The following is an 18690-nucleotide window of genomic DNA, read 5'->3' on the forward strand; positions in this document are numbered from 1 at the left end:
ATTAGTAATAACGGAAATAGTGCCATGCAACAAATTACCCCTAAAGACATAATTAACCCCCTAACTAATAATAAACCTACACTGCCTATCAACCAACTAAATCAAAAGATTGATACTAATCCTTCTTTAACCAATTCTAATGAACAAAATCTTTCTATTAGATAAGAAAACAATATCCCCCAAAGCATGTCGTCCAAATGTCATCTAAAGAATGTAGTGATGAACAAATGGCTTCCACCCTAGAACACGAAATGGATACTATATCCATGGAAGATCAAGCTATAAAGCAAAATCTTGGCCACCCAAAAGCCATGCATTTTGAAGCCCCAATCATTACCCTATCCACCAATCTCTCCCTCACCGCTCACCGCTGATAGCTCTAATCCCACGCCTGCCAGTGAGCCTATAAGTATACAACATTCTATAAAAAATGCCAAGACTCCCATCAACTCTAAGTAGAAGGCACAGACTCATCCAAATACTAAGACAACATAGAGCTCAAACGATGGAAAACTTACCTCCCTTCCCTCCACAACCAGAAAATCCTCAAATTGTTTATGTCCAACCTCCACAAGCTCAAGATTACCAGCCTGTCTCATGGATGGAAATGGATCTAATGGGACATGCAGTCTCATTCAATCTTCAAATCAACGGCCAGGAGTCGATAGTTATCCTCCACAACACTCAATACCTAGCCCAGTTGGTAACCGAGGGAATGAGGCTTGCAATGAACAACTACCTCAATCAGGTTTGGCTAAACAATATTCTTCACCCCTTAACTCCATCCCTGAACCCACACTTGGTGCATGCAATGAGAAACCAGTGGAATATTCCATCACATTTCAATCCAATCTATCCCCAGAATGCCCTCCTAGACATGCCCTTCTTTCCACCGGAAATGCTATCCCAACTAAATCCTATCTTCATGCCATAGGAGAACACACAGCAAGCCCAGGAGCAACCAGTTGCTCCTATACAACAACAAACATCACCACCACACCACCAAGCAATGCAGGAACGAGAACTCGAAGAAGCAGCCATGGAGGAGGAAGAGGAACCCCTCAACCTAGGCTTAGAACAAGTCCTAGAGTTCTCAAACCTTGACGGGGTAAAAGTGTATCTCTTCACGGAGATGCAAGAGAAGAGGCATGTGCTCAACTGCCCTCTAGCACTATTCTAGTGCTCGATGGATATCAGGCCACCCCAAGATCCAACAGTGGGCAACATAGCCAGGATTCTAGTTCCATCTCTAGGAAGAAATCCCGTCCTTCTGGAGGAAGTGAGGGAGAAAGGGGATCCAGCAAACATGAACCTAAACCTATCTATGAATCGTCCAACTAATTCATTATATGGAACATAAGGGGCGGGAACAATGACAACTTAGGAGGAATTTTAGGGAGATGCACTGCAAGAAAATAGGCCTTTTGCGAGGGAAAATCTGGTCGTTAAAAGTCTAAATCCGGCCGATATAAGTTTATAACGACCAAAGTTTATAACGACCAGAAAAAATTCGACCAGAAAAAATTCGGTCGTCACCAGTCGTTAAAAGCCACGACGTTAAAAGTTAACGACCGGATTACAATGCGTTCGTTAAAGATCCTTTAGCGACGACATAAATTCCGGTCGTTATATATCCTTTTTAACGACCGGATTTTCGCTTCGCTAAATTATTATTCAGTCATTAAAAGTCTTTAATGACAACAACTAATTCAGTCATTAGAAGTGGTTTTAGTGATCGATATACCCTTCGTTATTTATATTAATTTTAAAAACCAAATTTACCTTTATTAATGCCCATTAATCTGTTTGAGAAACCTATCATTGAAGTTTCAATGGCCACATTTTTATTTGCTAATGTAAAATTGTACTAAATATAAGTACAAAAATTTAAATTAGATGTATAGAACTAATTATTTATATGCTTTCATAAACACCCAACAATACTCTAAAATAAACCAAATACTTGGTATCTTTGTCAATATAAAGAAATAAAGTATCATATTTACCAGAAACCAATCTAAATCGTATGACATCATTTTTAATAATTCCTAAGAAGAGAAAAATAAAATTGCAGCATATGTACAGTGTCTTTAAACCATCCCTAACAAAATATAAACCTCTTGTACTTCAACTTGCTCTAAATTTTCTTCAAGGATAGGTTCTTCGGACTTCAAATATTTGATCTGTTAACATAACAAAGGTATGCCAATTTAGTAACAAAGAATAAACAACTAAAGAAGAAATATTAGATCCATTAAATTAAAGGCTACACTTAATGGCCATAAACAAGAATTGAAATAATACAACGATCAGATGACTTGTTCCATATATTGCAGGTTGACAGATATGAACAATAGAGAAGAAGAAGCCAAAACTTATCCATTTGGAAATCCATGCTTTACTTGCTACAATATACATGGTAGTATATAGTCAGTTGAATATGACAACCCCTAAAGGGGGCCAGAATGACATTAAGTACATTTAGTATAAAAGAGAAAGTAAGCCAATGTACTGGCACTAAAAAGAGTTAGACTCTGTCAAAGGCATCAGAATGAGTCATAATTGGCAACAAAGACAAGAACAAGTAGTAGAAGAATAAGAGGAAAATAGATATCCACACATGCATAACCAACATATTCACAATCACCTTGTCCCCATGTATGCTCTCTGCGGGAGATTGTCACCAGTCTCCCTTTGCCAGCTTCCTATAATAGGAGTACAATATCATATTGTAGAGATGAACTGGAAGGTTTTTCATGGCATCGAAACTTTCTAGAAAATGTATTTTATGCAGATTTAGAAAATTGTGATGGAAGGTTTCTGGAGAACAATATTTGTGGCTCACTATCATCACATACCTTATAAACAATGCCCAAAATTAATTTCTAGTAGAGAAACTAAAAGAGTAGGTAGGGAAATGATTGGCCTTGGTAACAAGGACTGGGCTTTGTGAACAAGAAACATAGAGAGCAACCTCTAGAGAAGTCTTTGTACTTATTCTTTTTAATCTGCTAAGGTAGTAATTGAAGTAGTCAAAGAGCTTCCTTTCATTAATTATTAAAAATTAGAGCTAGCTCACCAAAAACAATTTTGCAAGAATATAACTATCAATTTTTATTTTTTGCAAGAATATCTTTAGCATAAGAAAGTGAAGCATTCATTAAAATTTCATTCACTGTATGACGAGTTCATTCATTTGGACAACTTATTAGACGTGTTGTCATAAATATAATTACCTAATGCAAAGCAAACACACAAATAAAAGTATATAACAACAACAATGCCTCAATCTCAATCAAGTTGGGTAAGCTTATGAAAAGACTCCTAGCAAATATTGGACCTAGACTAATTGTAATAAAAGGATCTAAGACGTAATCTCAACTTACTACCACATGTATAGATCTTTTCTTTACATTGTGCTATATTTTTTGCTAGGTTTGTATGAATTCCAAGAAATTGTAGGTCTTTCGAGATAACTCCTTAAACATATAAATAGAAGACAAATCCAAAACACTATCCTTTTCAATCTTCAAGAAATTCATTTGTAAACTATGTTAGACCTTTATTTGTCTTAACATCCTCATACCGAAAGGGTGTGACATTGGTTCACTTTGTGCATATTCTCCAATATAAAAAAAATTGCACATATTGTTGATACAACCTTCTCTAAAAACTACAGACTTATATAATAAGCATTTTCAGAGAATTCCAGATACATTTGGACAATTTTCTTAGCCTATTTTCTATCAGCAGAGATGTTAATATTCAACAGGTGTGTGCTATAGAGTTTTATTCTTAATCTGTAAATGGTTTTTTTAAAAAAAGTTTCTTCTTTGTGAACACTGGATATTCTTGATAGAATATTAAAAACTTGTTCTTCTTTTCGTGTATGTTTTCCAATAGAACGAATGTTACTTTTTTTCTCTTTTAAATTGCTAATTATCTCTTGTCCTCTGTATATTTTTGGTTTATAGGTTGTAACTAATTCTGTCTATTAAGTGTTCATTTCAAAAGCTTTAATATTATTTTCTGGCTTCACATTAGTCTGGAATTTCCTATTCAACCAAAAAAGAATTTGGACTAGCCTAGTAATACTAGCAAATTACATGCATGAAATAAGCATTTAACCTAAGCTATATTCCTTCACCCATATCAGCAAGGAAAAATCTCCTTCAAGTAACCAAAGGATGTGGAGATCTTCTCATCCAAAATAGCTTAATACTAGCAAATTATGTAATAATATAAGCATTTAGCCTGAGATATATTCTTCTATTCAACCCAACGTTACTGTTTCTACAGACTGCCTGCCAAGTTTGGCGACATATATACAATAGATGATTCCATTAACCATAGAACAAATGATTACATGGGAAACATACAAGATTAATCATTAGAATATCAGCAAAGCAAAATAATTTTTGTCACAAACAATACTTGCAGTTCTAACCATCAAGAAGTTGCTTCTAGGCTAAACATATGTTGTAGGGCAATTTGTTCTTGAGATATATAACAATTTGCGAGTTACCGTATATTTCTTAAGACAAATTCTGATCAAAAGGATCCATAGAAATGTAGTCAATATGTTCTTGAAACTGAATAGCTGCCAAGAAAATCTTCTCTAACATTTCTAGACTTATCAATAACAGGATAATAAAGATTGTAATCTAGCTACACATGTACAAATATTTGAAACTTCATTCTTACTTAAAGGCACTTGTTTCAATGACTATATTTTTGTTATTCATAAACCTTAATAACATTAAAAAAAAAAAATCCACATAAGCATTGCAATAATTTTATTAAAGACTACAATAGGATTTCAATCTACTAACCTGTTAAATGATTTAATTTATTGCTCAATTGAAGATGGTGATGAAGGCTGATCAAATACTGCACTTGTAAGCTGTGCGTATTTACTGTCTAACATATCATATTTACTCTCTAGCCCTTCTAGTCGTCCTTTTAGTGATTCATTTTCCTTTTTAGTAGCATTCAACTTCTCTAATAATGCAGCTTTCGAGGAGTTACCACCTTTCAACTCCTTAGAGGTTATCCCACCACCAAATTCAACTACATGACTTTTGCGTTGAGGTCCAAAGCACCTCTCTACAACCTCAATGTTTGTAAGAGACGATTTAGATTGCACCACTTCTTAGATTTTAGACTATAAATGAAAGATAATTTAATTAAAATACTGCAACACGGTAAACAAATGATGTAAAATAAAATTTATCAATAAACATACATATTTTTCATTGGATTCAGGTTCAATAAGCCTCCTGTCCTTCTTACGAGTCTCAAAAAAGATAATTGCCACATCTGGTGGATTGCCATCTTTACCTCCCTTCACATTAAAATAAACAAGGCAAAGAAATATTTGTAACAAGGATGAGATTTCTTAACAGAATTTCAAGATTTACTCACCAATTCATAAATGATCTCTCTAATTGGCTTACTACCCGTACGATAAGGCATACTCAACTTAGACCTATTGACAGAGTTTCTTGCACTTTTTTCCTAAATTAAGAACACACCAAAAAATTATGGTCAGCCACTTAATATAACAAGATGTTAGTTAATAAATAGTTATGAAATCATACCTTAAATTTTTCTAATAAAAAATGCTCCTTGACAAGCCATTCCCAATCACTCGTGTCTACCCCATTTGGCACATCTTTTAGAGCATCACGAAATGACTTAGACTTAATATTCTTGTGCAGTGATCCTCTCCAATTGTTCCATAACTTTCTCATATATTTCAAGACATGATCTCGTTGATCATTTATGTCATCACTATCAAATTTGTCCTATAATATTCACAAGTGTCAGTAAATATGAAACTATTCAGTAAACTAGAAAATAAAAATTTAACCACCTATGTGTATCAAAAGAGATGATAAATATCGTATAAAGGTTATTATACGAGTTCTAATTGATAGAGAGGGCAGATTCTTAAGTCTGTGACTTTGGATATGAAAGTGGGAGATTGGTTCTATTGTGAAAATTTTATCATCCACAACAAAGTTATAGATAAGCCATGACAGATTCATACCATAATGTGTTGCACATATTGGTTCCCTATATTGATCAGTCAAAAAGCTATTACAATATAAATATGTTCAGTTCTTTATTACTATGTAATATCACCAAAGTTGGTCTAACTTTTAATCTGTTATTGTGCTAGCTCAAAATCTTCACTCAAAGATCAAGGAAAAAATGGAGAAGATGAAACACATCAGTAAGAGGAGAATGACAATCACTCTTTGGCATTAGTTCCTGTAAATTTGCCAAAGCCAAAGGAAAACAATGATCCCGTTGTTCTTGAAACCACTGTGATAGAAGTTCTTGATGCACTGAGGCATGCTAAAGAGAAACTTCAAACTCATATGGAGAGAAGAAATATGATTAGAGTTGGCTAATTTATACGACAAGTTGTTCATGGCATACTGGATGCTTATAGAACTATAGATAATGAAGTGCCAACACTGATGATATTATATTATGTTCAAGCAAACTCACTGTTGCCATGTAATATTCTTGCAATAAAGGACATGATTTGGTGATAAACTTTCTATCCCAATTGAAAGGTCAAGGCTATGTCCTACTGGTGATCATCAAGACATATTTGGTTGGTAAGTAAAAATTATTTATAACAATCAAGAAGCATAGAGATACTGAAAAAGAGATAAATGTGGAGGTTCACCTTGTATTACATAGACACCAAAAAGACTGCCTTTAAACAATGTGAGATCTCATCTGACACCAAATTACCCAAAAAGATCATTTGGAAAGAATTTCGAAAACTCAATTTTGTTTTTGTAATTAACCAACCATTCTATGTAATGATGTAAGCTCACAAGTATTTCCTTTTCATTTGTAAAAGAAGAAAAGGAGAAGAAAAATTAATAAAGTAATGCTTTAAATCCTTACAGTGACAGCTTTCCACATGTGTTGCAGCTTATATTCTTCGATGTCCGCCCATGAGTGTACACGCAGTGGACACATATTACGATTACGAACTAATATACCCAAGTGTCTCGTAAATGAGACATGATTCTTTCCAACAACCCGATTGTGGTAAAAAGTAACGCTCAACTTTTCTCCAACTTTGAGTCCTGCAACTTTTTTACACCTATTTGTTCCTCTCACTTTTTTTGCCTTTCCAGATTCACATGGCCCTACAAATTTCAATGTAAGCTAAATATAAAGGAGTTTTTGTACAATAACAAAAAAAATATATTATAGCTTGGGACAGTAAGATACTTATTTCGTTTCTCTGAGTGTCTTGCATCAATTCTTCCTCATGAGGAAGGGGACCATCATCTTCCAATATTGGTTCAAAATCGGGAGGCGCAAAACTATCACTATGAGTTAGCTTACTCTAATCAGAAGCTAATATAATTAAAGTTTTACTTTTGCCAATCGAACCTCTCTGTTCAGCATTTACTCTTACAGATCTCAATGCTCTAAAGCTTTTCCCTCGTCCCCTTGCTAAGATACCGGGAGGAACATACACAGGCTTCACAGTCTTGGAAGTTGATTCCATTTTAGACGTCTGAGATTTTGATGTATTCATGTCAACCTAGTACAATTAAAAAACTGAGTAATAGATGTCTATCATGTCAGTTCATCACATATGAGCATATGATAGAAAAACTTAGAGATAACAAAAATTTAGGACATCAGATTCATCATATAAGAACATGTAATCAGTCTAGTAGAGTGTTAGAAATATTTTCTGAACTAGTAAATCAAATGGAATCCAATATGAAACTCTCATTATCATAATGAGTTGACAAATTAAATAAAGAGTTGATAAATATCCAAACCTTCCTGAGTTCTTTTCCTTTTCAGTGAAGAATTATCTGAATCCTCTAGATCATTAATATTTTCTTGTAGAACATCAAAAGTATCACGAGGTTGAACTTTTCGTACAACATGCCAACCTTTATTGGAAAGATCGTCAACATAAAAAACTTGTGATGCTTGGTTGGCTAATACAAAAGGCTCAGTTATTTTTAGAAAACGCTGGCGGTTAACACTTACAAAGCCATATTCATCTATCTTAACTCCTTTTTCTTGGTCATATACATCAAACCACGTACATATAAATAAAACTACTCTTCCTCCACCAATAAATTATAATTCTAGAATATCTGTTAGTTCTCCATAGAAATCAATGGTCTTATTAGCTTCATCTATCTCTCCAACTACAACCACTTCGCAGTTTTGAGTTCTCAACCCTTTATCATAATCTTGCACGTGAAACCTATATCTATTAATAAGGTAGCCATGATGACTTGTCACATATGTCGTGGGACCGCGTGACAACAAGAGCAAATCTGTCATTTTCTTACTATCATCACTTTTGTGCAGTCCTGCAATCTATCAAGATCAAACAAATATTTTAGAAAATAATATTTACATACTTGGTTTGAAAAATATTAATGTTAGCTGGTCTCACCTTTTCTTTTAACCAACTAATAAATTGCCTATCCGAATTTTCTTGAGAGGTGTCAACAGGAGTTAGTGAAAACTCTCTACAAATAATTGGAGCATAACTACATGTCATTTTAAATGAAAAAATAGAGGATGTATATAAAAGTAAATTATTGAAACAAGTTATTACTTACTCGAGAAATGGTTGAATTTCATCACAATTCTTCAAAATATAAAAATGTGCTTGCTCCAGTTCTTTTGAACCAAGTTTGTGTGGTTTGCCACCTCTTAAAGCTCTTCCAGGTTGACAAAAAATTATTAAACCTCCATCAGATTCTATAACACCACCATCATAATTCCGTTCAAGGCGATTAAACTTTATTTCCATTGTATATAAATAACTTGAACATAAGGTCATACATTCAGTTGCTAAATATCCCTCTGCAATAGAACCTTCTGCGCAAGCCCTATTACGAATAAAAGGTTTCATAAAGTATATATATCGCTCCATAGGATACATCCATCGATATTGAGAAGGTCGAGCAATCTTAGCTTCATTAGCTAAATGAATTGGCAAGTGCTCCATGACATCAAAAAATGTAGGAGGGAAGACCTTTTCTAACTTGCACTCGGTTATAGGGATTTGAGAATCTATCTGCTCTAATTCATCCATGCTTAAACATTTCTATCCAAGCACATTAAAAAATAAAGATAACTCAATAAGCGGTTCAAACACAGATTTGCATAGTATACCCCGTAGAGCAAGTGGAAGCAAATGTTGTAGAAGAACATGACAATCATGACTTTTTAAACCTGAAATTTTTCGATCTTTAAGGTTGACACACTGAGAAATATTTGATGAAAATCCATCTGGGACCTTTAGGTTCTTCAAGAAACTAAAAAGCATGTGCTTCTCTTCAGAAGATAATGTGCAACATGCCTTTGGTAAGTCATATTTATCCCCAATTTTTATTGGGTGCAGTTCTTTCCTTATGTTCATTGCGTGCAAATCCAACCGAGTGTTTATAGTATCTTTGGTTTTTTCTTTGATATTTAAGATTATCCCCAAAATATTATCACAGATATTTTTCTCAATGTGCATTATGTCTAAGTTATGCCGCAATAAAAGAGTTTTCCAATATGAAAGATTAAAGAAAATGCTCTTTTTATTCCAATTATCACTCCTACTCTCATGTGATATTTTAATCTTCTTCTTTGGATCCTTTGTTAATTGTAACCCATCTAAATAAAGCCACTTGATCAAGTATATCATCACCGCATAACTGTTTTGGTGGTAATTTTCGCTCCTTAGTACCATCAAATGACGCTTTATCATTTCTCCATTTGTGATTAAGAGGAAGAAAACGTCTATGGCCCATATAACACTGTTTTTTATAATTTTGTAATCTGATTGAGTAAGTTTCTTTATTGCAACATGGACACGCCAATTTTCCTTTTGTACTCCATCCAGACAAATTTGTATGTGCTGGAAAGTCATTAATGGTCCATAACAAAGAAGCATGTAACATAAAGTTTTGTTTAGTTGATGCATCAAAGGTTTCCACTCCAGATTCCCACAATTCTTTTAATTCTTCTATCAAAGGCCGGAGATAAACATCAATAGCATCTCCAGGACTCTCAGGACCAGGAATAATCATCGACAAGATAAAATTCTCTTTCTTCATGCATAGCCAAGGTGGTAAATTATAAGAAATAAGTACCACGGGCCAAATACTATATGAAATTTTAGAATTTTCAAATGGTTGAAAACCATCACTAGCAAGTCCAAGTCAAACTTTACGAGGCTCAGATGCAAAAGATTGATGAAGTTCATCAAACGTCTTCCACGCTTTAGAATCAGCTGGGTGCCTCATTGTTCCATCATTAACTTTTTTTGTCATGATGCCATCTCATCAAAAAAGATATTTTCGAGCACATAAACAATCTTTGTAGTCTTGGCTTTAAAGGAAAATAACGTAAAATCTTGCATGGTAACTTTTTCCCACTTTTAAATTTGGTTTCACCACTACGTTTATCCTCCTTCCATCTAGATGCACCAAAAACTTTGCATGATTCAAGAGACTTATCATCCTTCCAGTATAACATACAATCATTCATACACGCATCAATCTTCTTGTAAGAAAGCCCAAGGCCCCGGATTACCTTCTTTGCTTCGTAATATGAATCAGGCAAGTTTGATCCATCAGGCAATAAATCTTCCTTCAACATCTTTAGTAACATTGTAAATGATGCATTACTCCAATTACCAATACTTTTAATATGAAGCAGCTTTACCAATGTAGAAAGTTTGAAAATTTTTGAATCTTGATACAGTGGTTGCTCAAAATCCTTTAAGATCCTGTAGAATCCTTTTGCTTCAAGATTTAGTTCCTCCGCAAATAACCCATCACCATCATTGTTCATATTATCTCCATCAAAAGCAGGGTATAAATCTCTTAAAATTTCATGTATTTCATCCTCACCATCATCCTCTTCATCGTTATTATCATCTACAAATTCAAAATCTAATGATGGCTCACCTAACCTCTCCCCATGGTGATACCAAAAGTATAGTTTTGGATTATTCCATGTACTATCAAATGTGATTTAACCAACTCACGTGTTCCTGAAATTACATTACAATATTTGATGCATGGACAACGTATTTCACGTGTTTCTTTCAATCTTGTAAAAGCATAATCCAAAAAGTTCTCCACCCCAAGTATGTAAACATCATCAAGTCGATCATGAATAAGTTTCATCCATTGTTTATCAGGTGCCATAATCTGATACATGCACAAGATTTATATACATATATATTCAACCAAAAAATATTAGTATAGCAATACAAAAGGAGTAAAAAATGATCATAAGCGAACAAAAATATATTAGTCACCTTTACCAAGGAATATTAGTCAATCTATTTCAAAGATTATTTTATCAATGACCTATAATCCAAGTAATAGCCTTAATATCCTTACAATAAAGGATAAATAAATATGTTAAATTTCTAATACTCTTCATATTTGAGAATGTTTTTTGGTAACCCATATCATTAAAAAGAAGCTCTGTATATTTGACAAACATGTAATTCTAAGAAGAAAATCCAAAATACTTAACGCATTAGGTTTTGAAAATAAAATCAGTATCTTCAAACAGAGAAATCACTGAAACAATAAAAGAATACCCAATTCCACAATCAATTTTTACATGTTCTAATTTTGCTATTAACACTACCAACATAAAGGATATAAATTTCTTAGGTAGGGGCATATCAATACATTTAATTTACATGAAATACATGGGTACAATGAATGAAGAGACTAAAGCATGATAAGCTCACAAATATTGCACAACTCCAAATTTAGAGGTGAAAAAAATCTAGGAGGGAAGATAAGGAAAAACTTGACCCAGTTAAGTTGCTCACAGGTTACTACACTAGCATTTGAATTTAGCAAACAAAGAATACATATTTAAACTAGCACCTACTACAAATATATTATACTAGTTTCTGTGCACGCGCGTTGCGCGTTTATCCTATATCGATGAGAATATATATTTTTTAAAACAGCATAAATAATGTATACAAAGAATTTGTTTTTGTTATAAAGATACTATTAGAAAAAGCAAAGGCATTATTTCTATATTTTTTTCATATAGAAATATAAATCATCATCTCTTATTCTTCTATTTTCTAACTTTGTAAGAGCGTTAGAAGTTAGAAGACAGTGGCTGCAAGATGTAGAGGCAAAACAAGAGGCTCAAGGTTGAATTTTCTGGTACTTGAACATATGCACAGTACTACACCTAGGCATTATCTGATAGTATTATTGAAGGATTATTGTATACAAACAATAGATACCATGAATATCTAAGATATTGTGATAAAAATGACCCTTGATGGTTTCTGATATCCAAACAAATTTACCTCTCACAACAAAAACAACAATAAATTGCCAAATGCCTAATGTATTACTCCTATTTGTTACTGGTATATGATTATCAGAACAATGATACTGTTTAATACTAAAGAATACTAGAAAGTTAAAGTTCACATAAATAAGAATATAAAATTTCATGAATGCTCATAGAAAGTTACAATAATAAAATAAACCAACCTGATGACACTTGCAGAGTAGATATGTATGCTGCAATAGGTGAATAGATAAGTTTAATAAGAATATTCAAAGTTCATATAGAAAGTAGAGTATTTCAATTGATCATATATAAGTAAATCTTCGATCAGAATTTAAATGATTATTAATGGGTTTCTTCAGCGGATGAGGTAATTCAATAAAAATTTAATTGTGTGACTGTCGATTTTTTTTCAACTGATGAGATAAATGAAGAAAGTGACTGCCTTTTGATTTTTTTAACAATTGCTCTTTCCATTACTATATGAAAGATTGCACTTTTTAATGCACCATCATTAATTATTTTCTATTACCGCAGAAAAATAAATTCATCAAAACGTAGATACACATATTTGCACAGAATACCAAAGGTCTTAGTAAAAGTTGACCATCTGAATGATCATACTATACTAAAATATGCCATGAATTTCCTTTAGATGTAATACAAAGAGCTTGACAGTTTTCAAAGAATACCAAATACATTAAAGATCACATCTGATATATTAAAAAGACATTATGGTGGTTGATTCAGTGTGCAACGTCAACTATCATTAAACTGTTAGGAATTAGAACCAATAGTTAATCCACGAAAATTCACCTCCTTGAACTAGCTAACAAAATGCTATTTCAGTACCAAACCAGAAGCACCCAATACGGCTCCAATCAAAAGCGAAATCCAACAACATACTATTTTAGTGAACAAAGACTTTCCAACTAATTCATTATCAAGATATTCTCTTAAAGGGAAACTCTAAAACAAATCCAGAGAATCAACAAGAAAGCTTTACTTAATTTTAAATGAATAGATTTGTAAAGAAATCAATTATCTAACCAAACAATTTATATCCCAAACTCGGCTTATCATTAACGGCTCATTTTGAAGCTTGATTCACAATTAGTTAGATAAAATAGAACGGGAGTGATAGAAGTCATTGCTAGGAAAACAATGTATACAGTACCAAACTCAACTTTTACTTGTCATATATAAGGCCAGGACCGGACGAATAAGAACAGATAGATAGACTTCTAGTATATTGCAATTACAAAGAAATATTTCCAACTGAAATGAGGCAGCATGGCCTTAGGATTTGGGAACCTATTCTACTGCCATTGAAGGCACTACGCATAATCAGAATGCCAGCCAAACTTTCTTATTAAGGAAAAGGTTTCTCACAGGAGCCAAAAATAATTCCATCACAGAAAGTTTCATTTATTGAAAATAAGGAGGACCAGACATTCCTTTTTTTAAAATATATTTATCTCAATGGTGATGGAAGATTCTTAACCAGTATCATAGAAAGTATAAGTACATTAAACACTAACTAAAAATAAAATGGAACACATGAAATATTAAGGAAACAAGAGAAATTGCATGAGACTTATTAGGATAGATCTTTGAGAAGAAAAGGAACTCTTGAAGGAAACTAAATGCTATTATAAAAAGCCCGCAGTTCTAACTCTAGTAGAAAATCAAAACAAGAGCATAGCAAAGAACGAGACAAGAGGGGATCTTCAGGAAATGGTAAGATAACACTTGCAATGGCAAGCACTTTCTATTTAGTGAAGTATATACTGGATTTTGCTTTAGAGTTTGGTGCATAAAACAAGGATAGATATTACACTATATGTGGTTATTCGCTTTGTATATTACTTAAAGGAAGTATATAGCAAAATAGGGAAACCGGAGATGTTGTTGTCAAGTTTAACATGAGACCTTAAGTTTCTCTTACTCACTAACACATGCAAAAAATACTAACTAGGCATTAAAAGATATATTGAAACCTCTGCTAATACCAGCTCTAAGCTCCCTAAGATGAGAATCATTCAAGCACTTATTTTTCCACTTTCTCATAACTACCCTTTGCAGCTTTATATTCCGCAATTTCTCAATCTTTCACTTTGAAAAACCAAAACTTGGATATCATGGACTTCCTCACATTCTAACTTGCATTTTTCTCATTTTTAGCATTCAACCAGTTACCAATCACCGAGACGATCAATCAGTCCAGATGATTATTTAATAGCAATTGAATAATCAACAACTACACAGATTTTGACTCCAAAATTCAAGCGAGGAAAAAAGCGACTAATTGAACTCGGAACCGTGAACTTCATCCTCGCACAGTCATGTCCGAACCCGCAAAACACCAACCAAGCTCAAGCAAGATCCATGAACGAAGATCAATAGGGCAAAAACCAATATATATATATATATATATATATATATATATATATATATATATATATATATATATATATATATATATATATATATATTATTTTATATCTATGTATATGAAAGAAACTTAACTCCAAAATCAGAGGAGTAATATCCGAAAATCAGAGAAGAAACTTAAATCTTTGATTATCTCTTTCTGTAATTTTTTTTCTGGAATTTGAAATGCGAACAGAAAATCAAAGAAGAAAACCTAAAAGCAGAGAAGAAATTTTGCCCTTAAAACCCTAGCTTTTCACTCACTTTTTATGTTTAAAACTTAATAATTGAATTTGAACAGCCATGGTTTAGAACTGGGGTTTCATTTCATCTACACTAAAATTGACATAAAAGGGTACAATTTTGAACCTTACCTTGATGAGAAGAAACTCGAAGATGAGCACTAGTTTCAATGAAGGTGACCAGCAATTTCTCTAATTTCGCTGAATTTTACTTCGCCATTGCATGAGAAATAACAGTTGCGGTTTACAAAATAACTGTTCATAACAGAGGAGTTGGAGAAGTCTCAGGGTGTTTTCCTTCTTTTTTGGGTGGTTGACGGATCCAGTTATGGGTGGGAAAAAAGAGGAAAAAGTTAGCGCCACTTTTTTATTATTTAATAATGACAAGCTATGTTATATTTTAAGGCCAGAATATTATCCCCTAGTTAATGTTGAGCTAATAATTAGTTTTAACGACCGAAAAAAAATTTGGTTGCTATAAGTACACTTATAACGACCGGATTTTAGTACCTTCATTAAGAAGTGGTCGTTAAAAATTAAATTTCTTGTAGTGATGATAGACACACACAGGCCTTGCATGGTGACTTTGTTGGAGACTAGGATGGGAAATCATGCTAAAATGCTTCATGATTTTGGCTTCTCGGAGATGATAGAAGTGCCAGCTGAAGGACAGGCAGGCAGCATGGTGGTAATGTGGAATCATGAAGTGGTCACTGTCCACAACTTCATCCGTAGGAATCAAGAAATTCATGCAACAATAGAGGTACTACCTATTCGTAAAAAAATGGCTTTTTTCTTCAATATATGCTAGTACTGATAAGTATAATAGAAACATTATGTGGGAAAACCTAGAGAACATTAGTACAAACTATATAGGGCCATGGATGGTAGGAGGAGATTTTAACAGACATTTTGGGTTCAAATGAGAAATTGGTGGAAGACCTATTAACAATAATAGAGCTAATTACCTATGGTCTAAGATTAACAATTGTAATTTAATAGATCTTGGCTATAAAGGGTGCAAATATACTTGGTCAAATCATAGACAAAGAAATAAGGGCCTCATTATGGAGAGATTAGACAAAATTCTAGGAAATGAAGAGTGGTAGAATTATTCCCTAAAAGCTCTATAATCCACCTTCCTACGACTTATTCAGATCACAACCCAATCTTAGTAGAACTAATTCCTTGAAATAAACAAGGTCATAAACAACCTTTTCGACTAGAAACCTTTTGGTGTAAGCATCCTGAATTTCAAACAATTGTTAAAAAAAATTGGTATGGAATAGATTATTGTAGTGCTAGCAAAAACTTTGTGGTTAGTATTAAGCCTTGGAAAGACAGAACCTTTGGTGATATAATGGGAAAAAAAAAGAAAAATTCTAGCAAGGCTCCAAGGAATCCAAAAATCCAGCAACTATGCCTATAGTAATTTCCTTCAAACACTAGAATATAATTTAAAAAAGGAATATAATGATATCCTTAGAATAGAGGAGGACTACTGGAAAATGAAATCTAGGATAATGTGGCTAAATGAAGGAAATGCTAACACAAAGTTTTTTTCACATTTCAGCATCTAATAGGTGAAGAAGAAATAAGATTAATTACTTTAAAGATGATCCTGGAAATTGGCTCAATGAACACCAGTTGATCTTGTCACACGTTCTTAATTACTTTACTAATGCTTTCACCACCTCTCACTCTTTAATAGACCGGGATAGTCCACTGAAAATTCATTTCACACACCTTAATTTAGACCTTATATCACTAGATAATCCTTTACTAGACATTGAAATTAAGAGGGCTATTTTCTCTTTTAAACCCTTCAAAGCCCCAGGGCCAGATATCCTTCACCCATTTTTTCCCCAAATATACTGGAAAATTATAGGACATTCTGTAATGAATCTTTGTCATGATAGTTTCAAAAGTCAGGAAATCCCCAGAGACATAAATAGAACCTATCTTTGTCTTATCCCAAAAATCCCAAACGCTAATAATATTAAAAACTTTAGACCAATTGGCCTTTGCAATACTATTTACAAATTAATTACAAAAATTTTTGCAAATCGCCTAAAACCATTCTTAGAATAAATTATCAGTCCTTTTCAAGCCAGCTTCATGAAAAATAGAAAAGCTTCTGATAATGCAATCATTATTCAAGAATTAGTTTCCAATCTAAAGAAAGTGAAAGGCAAACAAGTCCACATGATCCTAAAAATTGATCTAGAAAAAGCCTTTGATCGTTTAAAATGGTCTTTTGTACATCATACTCTTAGGTACTTCAATACCAGTTCTATAGCAATATTAGTTAATGGCTTCATCACTAAATTCTTCGAGCCAAGTCGAGGTATCAGGCAAGGTGATCCCATATCACCTTATATCTTCATCCTATGCTTGGAAATGTTATCCAGATATATAAATCATCAGGTTGATATCCGAAAATGAGATCCAATAACCATAGGAAAAAAATGCCCAAACTTTTCTCATTTATTTTTTGCAGACGACCTTACATTAATGTCTAAAGCTAATAACAAATCATGCCAAGCTATTAAAAATGGTTTAGATTATTTTTGTAAATTGTCAGGACAAAATATTAATACCTCAAAATCAAAAATCCCTGTTTCAAAAAATTGTCCCCCTTCTTTAATTAATGTTGTTACAAATAGCCTGGGTATTAAAAAAAGTGAAAATTTTGGTACCTACCTAGGTTTTCCTATATTAATCAAAAGCCCAAGGCCATTAGATTATCAATTTATAATTGATAAAATGAGAACAAAACTAGCTGCCTGGAAAATGAAATTATTAATATAGCGGGAAGAACTAGTTTAGCCCACTCGTGCCTTAACTCAATACCAAACCACTACATGCAATACACCTTACTTCCTAAAAAGATCCTAAACAACATAGATAAAGTTCAAAGGGATTTTATATGGGGTACTACCACAGAAAAGAAAAAAATTCACCTAGTAAAATGGTCTAATATTTGCCAACAAAAATCCAAGGGAGGTCTTGGCATCCATAATGCTAATGCTAAAAATATGTGCACCTTAGCTAGCCTAGTATGGAGAATCCTTACCAATGCCACAACCCCCTGGTCTAGACTTATCATCACCTCTTATGGAACTAGTATTGCTAAAAACAAGCACTCCTTCATTTGGAAAAGCATTCAAAAGGTGTGGGAATTATGTTCAAAGGGTATTACATGGTCACTCCACTATCATACTAATATGAACATATGGCATACTCATTGGATTCCCAATTTAGGAAGCCTTAGAAATGCTGTGGAAGGCCCCCTCTCGATCAATGATTATTCCCTAAAAATTAAGGACATCTATAGTGGAAAAAAATGAGACTTCAGTAAATTAACTATTAACATCCCAAATGACATCAAAGAAAAAATTTCAAAAGTTAAAATTCGTTCAAAGAGAGTAACAAGTGATATTCCTATATGGTTACTAACTACAAAGGTTTTTTCACTACTAAGACTTGCTACAACCTTATAGAGCCCCCTCCAAACAACCAATTAGACTTCAAATGGATTTGGGATCTAAGTTGTCCTAATAAGATTAAATTCTTCTTATGGCAATGTCTTCACAATAGGATACCATGTAGGAAATACCTTGCTAATATTGGTATAAACATAGATCCAAACTGCCCTACA

At 33.3% G+C, this 18690-nt stretch overlaps 1 protein-coding gene across 11 annotated transcripts; it reads right to left on the minus strand.

The window, feature by feature from the left end:
• Positions 1-1979: 1979 nt before the first annotated feature.
• Positions 1980-15380, minus strand: LOC107825444 (uncharacterized). 11 transcript variants are annotated; one of them, XR_001657064.2, is made up of 12 exons: positions 15162-15377; positions 12558-12587; positions 8634-8735; positions 8465-8540; positions 7264-8385; positions 6931-7178; positions 5601-5807; positions 5425-5517; positions 5246-5344; positions 4833-5164; positions 2648-2705; positions 2111-2183 (listed from the first exon to the last, which is right to left on the minus strand). XR_001657064.2 is itself a non-coding variant. In XM_016652313.2 (11 exons), exons 5-11 carry the CDS (start codon positions 7289-7291, stop codon positions 2149-2151), a joined length of 768 nt encoding a protein of 255 aa, XP_016507799.1. In that variant the 5' UTR covers positions 7292-8385; positions 8465-8540; positions 8634-8735; positions 12558-12587; positions 15162-15379; the 3' UTR covers positions 1980-2148. The 11 variants fall into 11 exon arrangements, 9 of the variants coding, with proteins under 9 accessions (XP_016507799.1, XP_016507794.1, XP_075103978.1 ...); XR_001657063.2 differs by lacking the exon at positions 2648-2705 and having other exon boundaries at positions 1980-2183; XM_016652313.2 differs by lacking the exon at positions 4833-5164 and having other exon boundaries at positions 1980-2183; positions 15162-15379.
• Positions 15381-18690: the final 3310 nt, after the last annotated feature.

The sequence above is a fragment of the Nicotiana tabacum genome, chromosome 24 (assembly GCF_000715075.1).
Source record: "Nicotiana tabacum cultivar K326 chromosome 24, ASM71507v2, whole genome shotgun sequence".
NCBI lineage: Eukaryota > Viridiplantae > Streptophyta > Magnoliopsida > Solanales > Solanaceae > Nicotiana > Nicotiana tabacum.